This window comes from Monopterus albus, unplaced genomic scaffold (assembly GCF_001952655.1).
Source record: "Monopterus albus unplaced genomic scaffold, M_albus_1.0 scaffold45.1, whole genome shotgun sequence".
NCBI lineage: Eukaryota > Metazoa > Chordata > Actinopteri > Synbranchiformes > Synbranchidae > Monopterus > Monopterus albus.
Window position 1 is genome coordinate 723,209 of NW_018127925.1, and position 13,093 is coordinate 736,301.

The window sequence follows — 13,093 nt, forward strand, 5'->3', positions numbered from 1 at the left end:
CGCTCTTCCCATGCCGTTTCTCTGACCACTGTTGGAAAAAGAACTCTTCATTGCGATGTGCAAGTGTAGTATAGATAGATAGATACAATTGTAACTGTAATAAAAAGTGAACAGTAATTTTTTTAATATTACTCACCAGCTTCCTAGTGAAAGTAACAAGCAGCATTCCATTGCTATCACTTAGTTTCGCTTGACTTGGTTTGAAATTTTATTTATTCTGTTGAAGTTTTAGGATTTGAGGTTTTATCACAAGATTATCAGGCATCTCCACAGTCCTAGCAAGGGATGTAGTTGAGATTCCCCTTTGTGCTTTATTGATGTAAATGTTGGTGCTTCTTTTTCATATGCCTATTCAGTGCTAGCTTGGAATAAAGTGTTAATTAGTTCACCAGTGGTGTATTTTTGGGGAGGTAGACCTTGTTCTTAAAAAAAAAAATGACAGCAAACAGGTAACGTATTTATTATTTTGGCAGTAACTACCCACTAACAAATATATATCTGCACAAAAGCAACCTCTTGATGTGGTTTGTGAATTATCACAAGCTGAAGGATTTTAATGATTTCAGTGCCGTCATTTGCAGCTATTACTACTGTGCAGCTAATATATTAAAACTTCAGCAAATCAATAAAAATCTGTTTGGATAGATGAATGCGCTATTGAACTGTTCAGGTGAGAAAATAATATATACTTTTAATTTGGGATGAGTCGTTCGTTTTTAAGATTCAGCGTGAGGGGACATTTTTAGTGCTTTTACTTTACTGCCCTCTTGTGGACATGGAACGTACTGTCAGTTTATAACGATTCCTTGTTGACTTGGTTGGCACTACACAGTGGATAACTGAGATACTACACTATGCAACTGAGCTAGTGTAAAAGTTATGTCGTACACAATTAGTACATAATAAGCTTAGTGAAAATAGTGGGCAATTTTTTTCCTAAAGCGAACCAGGGTGAGGTCAGGTCCATAAGAAACGTAAGGCGGATTCATCATTAACTTCAGAGAAGGAGCAAGTTACATCAGTGTCTTTCTATATTTTATTTATTTATTTATTTGTAACTAATGCTTCGTTAGGTAACATCGATGGAGAGGTTCGAAAGAAATATCTCTAGGCTTGTTTGTAATCGGGTATCTTGAAATCAATGTCCAAACCTTTTCCCTCTTAATATTTGGGACAAACATTCTCCAGTAATGTATTAAGTATGGGAGCGTGACAATGTCTTTCTAAAAGAGGGATCTAATTCCTTTGTTTCGGTTTGATGGGCAGGATGAAAAACGGATTTTTCCTGCCATGGTGTCATTCGGAGATACAGTGTCCTGTATCATCATCTTTTTCGCACCAACTAAATTAAAATACACAAACATACACGTTGCGTTCAATGACGTGTAGGATAATAGTTCACACGCTTGGAGGACTTGAGGGGCTGAATGGTCTTTGTTTAATCATATTCCGTAGTAGATCTAATTGTATATATGTATCTGTGACAGGGTGGGGCTTTATGGTGTATACGCCGTTTGATTTCGTCATTGTAACAATGAAATAGATTTTGGACGACAGAGGCAATCGTTACAGGAAATGCTGCTCCTCGATGCTTGCTTAGTTAGTTAGCCTCGAGTTAGCTTGTTATGCTAGCTGGCTAACTGTGCTACTTGAGAAGAATGAAGACTTGTAACGGGACCACCGGTGTCATGGACTTGTTTGAAAAGGAAAGGGTCGTGAAAATATGTGCCCCGATGGTTCGATATTCAAAGTAAGTGGAATTCGCGTTCTTTCCATAAACATGTAGCTATTCATGTCGTTGTTTTTGCATTAAAACCCATTGTGAAAAATATTAAAGGTTAAATTCATACAGCGTTAAGCATTTAGTTGTCCTCAGGGTTTTCATCAAGCCCCTCTGCCTTCAGCGTGAAACGTACTGTACGTGCAACCACCACTTATTGAACATCTGTTGCATATTATTTGAAATATTTTTAACAGGCTTGCATTCAGGTCTTTGGTGAGGAAGTACAACTGTGATATCTGCTTCACCCCGATGATAGTTGCCGCAGACTTCATGCGTTCAATCAAAGCCAGAGACAGTGACTTCACTACCAATGAATGTGAGTAGCAACATTGTAGTATATGAGGTGCCCCTCATAGTAGTATGTGCTCTAATATTGTACTGCTCTAATGTTGTACTGCTCTAATGGCCTGCCTTCTACTACCACTACTACTACTTCTAATGCACTGTTTTTTTGTAGGAAGGTCAGTTTTGATGCACACTGAAAGTGTACTTAGATTTTCATATTACCATAACTTTGGGAAATGACATAACACGATTTTACTTTCCATTGTTGTTGTTTATTTTGTTCCTCAGGTGACCGGCCCCTGATAGTGCAGTTCGCCGCCCATGATGCTCAGACTCTGGCTGATGCAGCATGTGTAGTGGCACCTTTCTCGGACGGAGTTGACCTCAACTGTGGCTGTCCCCAGAGGTGATACATTTTGACCCGCAGTCAGATTTTATACTCTGTTATTTTAGCATTTTGATTTTACATATGATCACTGTTAGTTTGACTTGGTCATTTCTAATGAAAAATAGTATGGCTTTGTTTTTTCCTTATGCCCGTTATTTTCCTAGAATTTGGGTTGTGTGATTAACTCTGTTGTTATGTTATCAGATGGGCTATGTCAGCCGGGTATGGTGCATGCCTCATCAACAAGCCTGAACTTGTGAAAGACATGGTCAGACATGTCAGAAACCAAGTGGACAATCCAAACTATACAGTGTCCATCAAAATACGGTAAGCACAAACCAGTCTGACGTTACACTAGAGCCAGACCGATAAATCTTCTGCATTATATTGCAGGTATATCAAACACAATAGCCTCACTCATTCTTGGTCAGAATTGGATAAAACAAATCTAAGGGGTCTGGATGAAGATTGTTTATGTTGTACACTGTATGTAAAGAATTAATGTTGGAGGACAATACAGTATGTTGTTACTTTACCTGTTGCATGTTTCAGTAGAACACATTTCATTTTTAATGTACAGCTATGACCTCCCGTGTTGAAAATGGAGACAGAGCCTAATACTTATAAAGAAAGTCACTTCCCCTACAGAATTCACAAGGACCTAAGACAAACAGTGGATCTGTGCCAGAAGGCTGAATCAGCTGGTGTGTCATGGATAACAGTCCATGGGCGTACAGCAGAAGAACGCCACCAGCCAGTCCATTATGATGCCATAAAGACAATCAAAGACAGTGTATCTGTCCCAGTCATCGCCAATGGAGACATAAAGTACCTTCGTGATGTGGAGTCCATTCACCAGCTTACTGGTGTTGATGGTAGGTTTGTTTTTAGGGAAAATACACTCTTATGCAAGTACACATACCAACTTATAGATGGAGATATGACAGTATTCCTTTTTACTTTGTTCATTTCTTGTTTGTTTGTTTGTTTGTATTTGCTTATTAGGTGTGATGGCTGCACGGGGGTTGCTTGCTAACCCTGCTATGTTTGCCGGCTATGAGGAGACTCCTTTGGAGTGTATATGGAACTGGGTGGACATTTCTATAGGGCAGGGAACACCATTTACCTGCTTCCACCACCATCTTACCTACATGCTGGAGAGGGTTAGCTCCCAGCCTGAGAGGAAAGTGTTCAATTCTCTGTCTAGTACTTCAGCTATTATAGATTACCTTCAGAACACATATGGGTCAGTGCATGAACTGGGGACATGTGTTTATTGAAATGTGATAGCTTTGATTTTAGCATGTTTTTAGTATATTTTTTTTAATGCCGAATAAATCTTCAACACTATAGTTATATTGCTGATTTGTTTCTTCTTTTTTGCTATATATTTTTCCAATCAAGCCTTAAATTGAACTAATTGTGTACCTAATTAAGCACAATATTTATTTATATTTATGTATTTATGAATATTCATTAATGCTTGGCTTAAACTTGAAGTAGTACAACAAACTGAGGCTTGAATTTGGTTTTCACTGAACTGGCAGATTTAACATGCATGGGACAGTATTGCAATATAACAAAGATGATTTTTTCACATTTTGTCTTAAGAAAATAGAAAAAAATACAAATAATATACTGGCACTGATTCTTATTGAATGGAGTGTAATTAGTGTTGTTTTTAATCACGATGATGACTTGTGTGTTTCAACTGTAGCGACAGAATGACTAAAAAGACACCTGATATAATTATATGAAAGAATGCAATTGTATAAATGGGATTTTGATTGTTGCGAAGGAAAGGAATACACCGGAAATAATGCAATTTGACCTCAAAGTAAGGCCAGAATTTTTGTCATGAATCCATGTGTGCAGAAGGGCGGTGTCAGATCAGACTTTGGCATTTCTAAACGTAATACTAGTTAATAGAACTGCGCGTTTACTCGTCTTATTAACTCTTGATGATAATAATAATAATAATAATACAATAACTAAATTTGAAGGTAGTTTCATTTTGAAAGACAAGACCGGAAGCCTTCAGACTAGCTGGCTTGAGAGCCACCGTAGAAGGACCCGGAAGAGAAGCAAGATAAACTTTCCTCGGACGATTACAGAACTGAAGTAAACTTGCTCTCTTTTAGTTCGTTTTTTTGTAACTTGTTGGTAAGTCGTCTGTTTTGATGCTTGAATTGGGACAGTTACTTAGCTGTTTTAAAGCGCATAACTGCTTTTAATGCTTAACTGATTTAAATTTTTTAAAGACGTATAACTTTGGTTAACGACGTTAGCTAGACGGAGCGCCAAATTTAGCTAATGTCCAGCGCGGTCAAAAGATGACGGGAGTGAACGTCAGGTTAACATTAAACTAAACGATTTCTAAAAATATGAGTGTGTTATGGATATTTACCTCGTAGGTATATAAACACTGTATTTGTTCTATTACTTTTGGAGGTGCTGTAACTTTAACGTCATTCTAAACAATTGGACAGTTACAAATTAAGTTTGTCAAGAGTATCTACGTGTTTATATTAAGGTAATGTGAACTGTAAAAGCGGTGGGTAAGCTAAGGATCTTAACGTTAACTTTTTTCTCAACAGAGGCTGTATTGTAGTTAAAACAAGAAAAGCGTTAACCTACCCGCTAGCTTGCTAGGTCTATCCTCCCAGTTATTAAGACGGTGCTTTCCGTTATTTATAGCCTCTTTTCCCCTTGTCATACAGGCTGGACAGAACACAGTTCGAATGAATGAATGACACTTTATTATAGACTCAAGGTCCAGATTAGAACAAATAGAGACTGTTCTGTAAATTTTCATGTCTACAGATTATACAGTCATAGAGGTCTCTAGTTTTAAGTACCCTGTTTTTGTCCCTATTTATCTCATTTCAATGAACATTCCTTGTTGTCTGCATTGTTTACTGTCTGTTTATACTGCTTTTTCTGCATTGTTTGCACTGTTTGTTGATGTTAATACTGCTATTTTGTTATATTACACAGCCTTATGCTGGTTTACTGTTTTGCACATTGAGAGCCGATGTACCTGAGTCAAATTCCTCGTGTGTCCGTCACACCTGGCCAATAAAGCTGATTCTGATTCTGTCTTTGGCAGGTTATCCTCAGTGATCCAGAGATGACGTTGCAGTGGACTGCTGTGGCCCTCTTTCTTTATGTGGAAATGGGCGTCCTTGTCATCCTCTGTTTACCCTTCATCTCAGCCAGCAGGTAGGTATAGTCGCTCAGAACTACACACAGCGTGCTGTGCGCATTACATGGGCAAATGTACTGTAAGATGTGGTGGTTTTGCAGATAACTTGTTGCATTATGCATAGTACAGTTAACGTGTACATACCAGCTGCCTGTAAATGCTAGTGCATGTGTGTTTGCAGGTGGCAGACTGTTTTTCAGCTGAGGATCTGGAGCTGTGTGGCGAGGTTCTGGAACAAAGTGTTTCTCACCATGATCATAATACTTATCGTTCTCTTCCTTGGTGAGTGTAACATCAGATGGCTCAATATTTTTGACACATTTTTGTAAGTGGATCACAACTATAAGTTGGAGTTGTAACCATCCAAAATGGATTGAAGTGTTGAGTTTTAAAACATGAACAGTGAGCAGGGAGGGTGTTTTGGGGATTTTCACAATGCTGCAAGAGAATTGGGGCATAAATCTTAAAAAGCTTAAATGTGAAAGCCAGATTTAACATACTAAGTCTCATCACCAGAAGCCAAAGCACTTTAAACAATATCTTAAACCTGAAAGTTCAATGAAGATGGAAAGGAAGGAAAAGGTATCAGTGTGTAACTCATGCTATGCCTCTTTTTCTTTAGATGCTGTTCGTGAAGTGAGGAAGTATTCAGTTAATGAATTTGGCACTGATGCCAAGCTTCAGCCAAACATGTTTGACCATCTGCACATGAAGCTTTTTAGAGCCCAGAGGAACCTCTACATCTCTGGCTTTGCTGTCTTCCTGTGGCTGTGAGTCTTTGTTCTCAAATAGATACTGATACAGGAGTTGATTAATCATTAAGGAAAATGAGTTAGCTGCAGTCCCAGATCTATACCTTGACCTTGCCTGTTATTTTTGCAGGGTTATGAAGCGAGTGATCACCCTGATTAACCAGCTGGCAGCAGCGTCTGGGACTACAGCTGCTCTACAGGCACAGGCTGAGAATGCCAACCAGACTGCTAAGAAATACATGGAGGACAATGAGCTGCTGAAACAGGTAGGCTCCATAGTGGAAAAAAACTTGGATAGCTCTAGATGAGAATACATACAGAACAGTTTGATTAGCTGGTAAAGAACTGTATTTCATGTATTCACGTCATTATGTATTTTAGTCTCTAATGGAAGGAAAGGGTGATAAGGCAACTGCAGAGGGCATGGAGCTGTTGAGACAGGAGGTGGAGAAACTGAAAGAAGAACTGAAGATCGCAGGAGATGGTTAGTCCATGTACTTGTTTACATGCCCACCAAGCTATTCAACCTCATGTCTTGTCAGCCGCTAGAGGGTCCAGTTAGACTCGCAACAAACTGACACTATAATCCATTCCTAACTGCTTTTTGCTTCTGACATGACTCATTTCCTGGCAAAGCTGTGAAATACTGATGCCAGATTGTACAGAATGCAACCTCCAGTCTGAAGCTAGTGTTGGCTAACAGTACATTTGTCAGTCCAGTAACACTTTGGTTCATGCTAATGTTATCAAAACGAATATTAGCTTTAGATGCTAAGACATCCAGAAGGAAGAACACCACATCTGAATCTAATTTGAGTCCTTTAACTCTAAAAGCCAAACTGATGTTAACTCTGGTTTTTGCTCTTTCTTTGTCCCACTCTCTCTGTGCAAATGAATGTGACCTCTTTGCTCTGGTTTCAAGCTTTTAGCTGCAGAGAGCTCCTCAATGGCTGGCTGTTTGAAATGACTACTCACCTTTTGAAAAAATGTTTCTTATAACCTTTGTTAGGTGGCAGGCAGGGCAGATTTACAAACTGCAGTTTGAAAACACACTTGAGAAAGGCTGGATTAACAACAGAAGAGATGTAGGCAGCAGGGTGTCATGGTATAGCAGTGAAATATTATGTCCTGTCCTGTTTTCACTTGATTTATCAGACTGTGTAAAATCTTAAGCCATCAGATACTGGATATTTAACATTACTGGCTTCATCAGTCTGTTAAAGCTACAGCTTTGTCCTTCAGTTATAGGTCACTTTTACACTGATGTTCCTCATGGCTTCATGGGGGCAGCTGTGGCTCAGGAGTTGGTGTGGGTCATCCCCCAACCACAGGGTTGGCAGTTCATTCCGACTTCTGTGTGTTGAAGTGTCCTTGAGCAAGACACCGGACCCTTAGTTGTAAATCTGTTTGTGTGTGCAAATGGTTGAATAGGAAATAGTTTAAAACGTTTGGTGTGCACTTCAGTGTGTAGAAAGCGCTAATTACCATTCATTCAGACATACCCAGGACAGTGACGGAGCGACCCATGGTACATGCGTGATATTTGCCTTTTTGGTAATGTGTGTGTGCCTATTAATGCAACTGTATGCAGTTTAGACTTGTGCCATGCTAAAAGCGTTAGGTTAATGTTACTAGGTCCAACCTAGTAAGATTTCTGCCACAATGTTTACATAAGTTACCAGGGTGCTCTTTCAGTCATGAAGCCAAAGCATTCAGATGCCATCAGATTAATGGAAAGGAGTACATGTCTGAAAGGGGCTTCAGTTAATGCACTATTAAATACTGTATGTGTATATTGCTTTTACACAGAACTGTAAACTTACAAATGTGTCCCTTCTACAGCCCTAGTGAAATCCCAGTCAGAAGCAGATGTAATGAAGCAGCAGTCAGAGGGCCTTGCCAGGGAGTATGACAGACTGTTGACAGAACACCAGGAGCTCCAGGTAAGGCTGACTGCTGAACACAGCAGGGTGATCACTTGTTGGGCCAATCACTACCTAGACATTCAAACTATTCAACATCAGGTCCTTGGCCATTTATGTTTTAAGAAGCTCTCATTTTTATCAACAACTCAGTCTAAGGAAAACAAATCCCATCCATTTCTAGGATATCAACTAAAGAAACACTGGATTTACAGTGGATGCATGGAATTGGCATAATTACTGTACATTTTCTTTGGGAAATCAAATTTAAAGTTTGACCCCAAATGCATAAATTCAGCATTATATAATATCAAAACATTATCTGATAGCTTCTATTTTTTTTGTGCTTTTTCAGAATCTTCAAGATGGTGGACGTAGAAAAGATGACTAGTAATTGTAAAATGCTTAAAGGACACAATGTTTACACAGCAGCTTAGCCTAGTCACGAGAGAGTCACTGCAACAATGCATGCTTTACCTTCATTCATGGCTCCTCTGAAGTACAGACTAATGGCAGATGTTAGTGTTTTAAAGCATGGAGATGAATTTTTATTAGGGCACCAGATCAGTTTAAATGGATCTGATGATATTTGATGGTTTCCTGTTTTTTCCTTGTGCAGTGTGACTAAGAGGGTTGCTTTCTCAAGTGCACACTATCTGGCAGATTGTGATGATAATTGATTGCACAAGATAATTGGAAAGAATTCAGTCACATATCAACCCAGGTCTGATTACAGAGCATTTAATATGCTAAGACAAATATGCAACAAGGATGTGTGTTATGTGGTTTGCGTCATTTGTTTCTGCCAGGTACACAGTGTAGTGGTAGATTTGTTGAAAGCTGTAGCACGCCAACACTGTGGTAAACAGCTGTGAATGTATTTTGATACTTCAAATTAGCTTTTTTTTTAATTTTTGTATGTAGCAGGTTACCTGCTTAACTACAGTAAGGTCAGTGCAAGGCTGCCTATACAAGTGTAGTTTGCATGTGCAGCTGCAAATAGGCAAATCACTTTCATGTGTTTTTGCTGCGTTTCAGCCGAAGGTGTGTACTCTTTCTAAGTTGTGGTGATAATGGTTGGCAGTATAAATGCCCAGCTGTTCAGTTTTTTTTTTTTTTTTTTTTTGTGCTTTTGTTGTTAATTTGAAAATGTTGGTGAAAATCGGGCATAGCATATTTGAGTATAAGTTGAATCAAAGATGGAAGTTAAACTCTTCTTACGTATGTGTCTGAGTAACAGAGGGTCAAGAGTCTTTTAAAACTGCCACACTGCATGTTTCAAGTGTTTACTTTGGGTTAGAGGACAGGTTGCACTGGGAGTTATGCTGAACGATAAAGGGCCTGTATGGATTTTGTTATCCAGACAGAGCCACGACACTGTGAAAGAGGAGCCGTGATTGTAATCACCAGATATTTGTGTTTCCCAGTTCTTCAAGTTAAAGCAATTATTGCCTTTGTGTATGACATTATGTTTCAAGTCAGCTACAGTGCCTACTCAAGTTGCACCGTGTTTCTGTTTTAGACAAATCCGACTGTAGTGCCTTTAAAGTGGATGTAATACATTTTGCTAAATAAATATGTTTCTTCATCCTGTGTTTTTTTTTTTTTAAAGAAAAATTGTTCAGCTTGTATTTAACTAAGCATTTGTGGATAAATAACACCAACACGAGTCAAGTGAATAAAGTTTTAGTATTACATCTAAGATAGTCCTTGAAATTTTACAAAAATAATACAAGAATTTTTTACATTGATTTCTTTAATGCAAGTAAATGCCTCACATTACTGAGATAAGGACTTTGAGTCTGTACTTGTGGCCACCAGTGCCTGAAACTAACCCTGAAGTCAAAAGACAATAGTTATCACATACTGTAATTTGTCAAAATGGTACATATGTTTCTGAAATAGTCTTACAAAATGATAATATGCTATACATTTACAAAGACAAAAGTATTATTTTTTTAAACAACTGTCTTGAGATCTTACAAAACCATATTGCGTTCAGAGGAAAAAAAAAAAATTGGGCGGATCTCGTAATTATGAGATCTTTTCTAGTAATTATAAGATTGTGATTTCATAATTATAAGATGATGCTGCTGAACTTGTCTGAAAATCATCAGGATTTAAATTCTTTAGTATTAAGTAATTCAGTGATACCTGTCAGTGCAGCCAATAGAGCATAGCAAAAATGAACTAATAGTTCATCATACTTGGCATTTCAAAACAACTATAGGCTAAAAACAGCATCCAAGCTGCAAATTGACTAACCAGTAAAACATGGCAGAGCTTTTGCACATGAGCAAAATAAATGTACAATTCTTGTGATGACACTTCACTTACGGTGAGGTTGCTTGCTTAAAGGCTGGGAAAACATACAGTATATCATTTATCAATGTTGGATCAGTAAAAATTCTGCCTCTGCAAAGGCACGACACCTGGCAGCAGCCAAACACAAGAGCAGACATTCTGCCTCAGCCATTAGTTTCAAACAACAGTTATCTAATAGCAGAGCCTGCTGAGGCTCACTGAGATATTTCTGAGCAATTGAGTCATTTATCAGTCTATACTGTATGTTTTCCTCAATAATGCCATAGGAAGAAAACAGTTCAACAGAGCTAACTAGAACACAGCTTCCATTTTTAGGGAGTATGAAAACCAGGGGTACAAGTTCACATCCACAGAGCACAACACAAACTGCAATACACTAAGACCCAATGTTGGGCTCGAAGTAAAAGACAAAAGTCTGAGTCAGTCAGAAATTTAAGATAAAAGTGATGTAAAGACTCTGACATTTAAAAGTGAAATGTTATTCAGATGTCTATTCAAAATGTGACATAGCTATCTACCATCAGCAAGACAGACGATACACACATAAAGTAGAGGTAAGTGTTGAGTGCATGAGGCACAGATGCCAAATCAACAACTGTCAAGCCCGCTTCGAGTTACTGACATGCATTCAAATGCATATTTCCATGACAACTTGTTTGGCTTTTCTGTTTAAACTTATATTTTAAAAACCCTGTCTCTGTTTGAAGGCCTAATTGTCCTCTTTTGTGTGTTTTTTGAACTTAGTGTTGTGCCTCTGTTTTTTTTTTTTAACACCACTTCCCTTCTGTTCAGTAACACTACTGTCAGGAAGAAAGAGGCAGCTTTATCAGTGCTGGTGTTCAGAATTATACTCTTTTTGCAGTAGTCCGCACAAGTCACATTTCCTAATCTCTTGTGCCACCATTAAAACAGCTGTAGTTTTCTTTATAAAGAAAAAAAGAAACTTCAGTTATATCAAATTTCTGTCAAATTCACAAAGCCTTCACAGATCCAGTAGTATAAATATAGAATTTATGCATTATATGAAATAAATGGATACAACATGTGATTCCCTGCAAAATTCATTTGTGTGCGAGTGTACCTACAGTATCACTCTGTACATACCGTGGGTGTATACACGTGGCTGTTCATCTGAGACGATTGGGGTCAGTTCTGTTGGATCTGTCACAGCCGTGTCTCCCTGTCTGTGCTGTTGTCTGACGAACTAGAAATCCCAAACTCTTCCTTCCTGAGTGCCTCAGGCTCTGTCCCACCTCCACCATTGGCCAGAGCGCTATGAATGGCATTTCTTTCCTCCTCCCTCAACTGCCGACTGAGCAGAATGAAACCCGGGATGCATATAATGAATGAGATGGTCCGCAGGCTCATAGTCAGACCCAGGTATGCTATCCTGAAAAGCAAGGGTGAAAGAAAATACAAGTTAGGACAGATAACCGATGGATGCTGCAGTGGCTTTTTACCCAGAAAATGGCTAAACATGAGACTGAAAATAGAAAATGTTTTTTTTTTATTTATTTGTTAATGGGCATTTATTAATCTCCCTCTTTATTTATGCATGGCATCTAGCAGTTGCTTTCAGAGCCCCTAAGGGTCATCGTGGTGATTCTTTTTTCTTTCTTGTTGCTCCACAATATTTTTTGTACTTGTCTAATGTGTTTTGCCCAACACAGTGCCACTGTTCATAACTGATATCCAGCGATATTTCTGTGGTGGGAATGGGGGAGATCGCCCACCACCCGTCTCTATTCGTGCCTCTGCCCCACCAACAGACTATATAAAATACCTAAAATAAAATTTATCCATCCATCCAATTGAGAGTCACCAATCAACCTAAGCTGCATGTCTTTGGACTGTGGGAGGAAGCCGGAGTACCTGGAGCGAACCCCACGAATTACATCTAAGTGCAAAAAGAAAAAAATCTGATTTAGACAATCAATGTCAGCACTTGCGTGCATGTGTGGCAGAGATGACATCATGGCTACATGATCCTGTTTCTATTGGCCTTGATCCATGTACAGCTTTTTCAGAATATCACTCACCAAGCACAAATAGCCTATGAAAACTACAGCTAGCTGTCCAAATGAAAGAAAAATGAAAAGGATTTAGAGCACCATATCGTCATCTTTTACAGGACCTTCACAAATAATCCTAGAAATATTGTTAGGATACAAGGCAACTGGGTGGCACAGTGGTTAGCGCTGTTGCCTCACAGCGCGAAGGTTCCGGGTTCGGGCCCCACCTGAGACCTTTCTGTGTGGAGTTTGCATGTTCTCCCCGTGCTTGCGTGGGTTCTCTCCGGGTACTCCGGCTTCCTCCCACAGTCCAAAGACATGCAGCTTAGGTTGATTGGTGTCTCTAAAAAGTTGCCCATAGGAGTGCATGTGCGTGTGTCTGGTTGTTCGTCTATGTGTTAGCCCTGCGATGGATTGGCGA

General features: G+C 39.0%; 3 protein-coding genes across 6 annotated transcripts in view; 2 read left to right on the forward strand and 1 right to left on the reverse strand.

Annotated features, from left to right (window-relative positions):
• The first annotated feature begins 1,238 nt into the window (after positions 1-1,238).
• On the forward strand, positions 1,239-3,825 carry dus4l (dihydrouridine synthase 4-like (S. cerevisiae)). The gene is made up of 6 exons (XM_020600198.1): positions 1,239-1,750; positions 1,978-2,099; positions 2,357-2,474; positions 2,661-2,783; positions 3,105-3,331; positions 3,462-3,825. The coding sequence occupies exons 1-6, from the start codon at positions 1,659-1,661 to the stop codon at positions 3,734-3,736; spliced, it is 957 nt and encodes a 318-aa protein (XP_020455854.1). The 5' UTR covers positions 1,239-1,658; the 3' UTR covers positions 3,737-3,825.
• A 687-nt stretch (positions 3,826-4,512) lies between these two features.
• On the forward strand, positions 4,513-9,981 carry bcap29 (B cell receptor associated protein 29). Of its 2 annotated transcripts, none has more exons than XM_020600158.1 (8): positions 4,513-4,619; positions 5,566-5,678; positions 5,843-5,943; positions 6,284-6,431; positions 6,544-6,679; positions 6,795-6,897; positions 8,256-8,356; positions 8,691-9,981. In XM_020600158.1, the coding sequence occupies exons 2-8, from the start codon at positions 5,587-5,589 to the stop codon at positions 8,724-8,726; spliced, it is 717 nt and encodes a 238-aa protein (XP_020455814.1). In that variant the 5' UTR covers positions 4,513-4,619; positions 5,566-5,586; the 3' UTR covers positions 8,727-9,981. The 2 variants fall into 2 exon arrangements, with proteins under 2 accessions (XP_020455814.1, XP_020455815.1); XM_020600159.1 differs by lacking the exon at positions 4,513-4,619 and adding an exon at positions 4,719-4,809.
• A 71-nt stretch (positions 9,982-10,052) lies between these two features.
• slco1c1 (solute carrier organic anion transporter family, member 1C1) overlaps positions 10,053-13,093 on the reverse strand; it is a 33,138-nt gene continuing 30,097 nt past the window's right edge. For all 3 annotated transcript variants that reach the window (XM_020600155.1, XM_020600156.1, XM_020600157.1), the window contains one exon: positions 10,053-12,050. In XM_020600155.1, the coding sequence (XP_020455811.1) occupies positions 11,825-12,050 (226 nt within the window). In that variant the 3' untranslated portion in view covers positions 10,053-11,824. The remainder of the gene's footprint in view (positions 12,051-13,093) is intronic.

What these genes read in the sequence shown, in the direction of transcription:
- dus4l (XM_020600198.1), top strand. Translation starts at nt 1,659, where the DNA reads ATGAAGACTTGTAACGGGACCACCGGTGTCATGGACTTGTTTGAAAAG. An exon ending in TGACTTCACTACCAATGAAT is followed by an intron (nt 2,100 to 2,356) that starts GTGAGTAGCAAC and finishes TTTGTTCCTCAG; the next exon opens with GTGACCGGCCCCTGATAGTG. An exon ending in AACTGTGGCTGTCCCCAGAG is followed by an intron (nt 2,475 to 2,660) that starts GTGATACATTTT and finishes TTATGTTATCAG; the next exon opens with ATGGGCTATGTCAGCCGGGT.
- bcap29 (XM_020600158.1), top strand. Translation starts at nt 5,587, where the DNA reads ATGACGTTGCAGTGGACTGCTGTGGCCCTCTTTCTTTATGTGGAAATG. An exon ending in ACTGAAGATCGCAGGAGATG is followed by an intron (nt 6,898 to 8,255) that starts GTTAGTCCATGT and finishes TCCCTTCTACAG; the next exon opens with CCCTAGTGAAATCCCAGTCA. An exon ending in CAGAACACCAGGAGCTCCAG is followed by an intron (nt 8,357 to 8,690) that starts GTAAGGCTGACT and finishes GTGCTTTTTCAG; the next exon opens with AATCTTCAAGATGGTGGACG.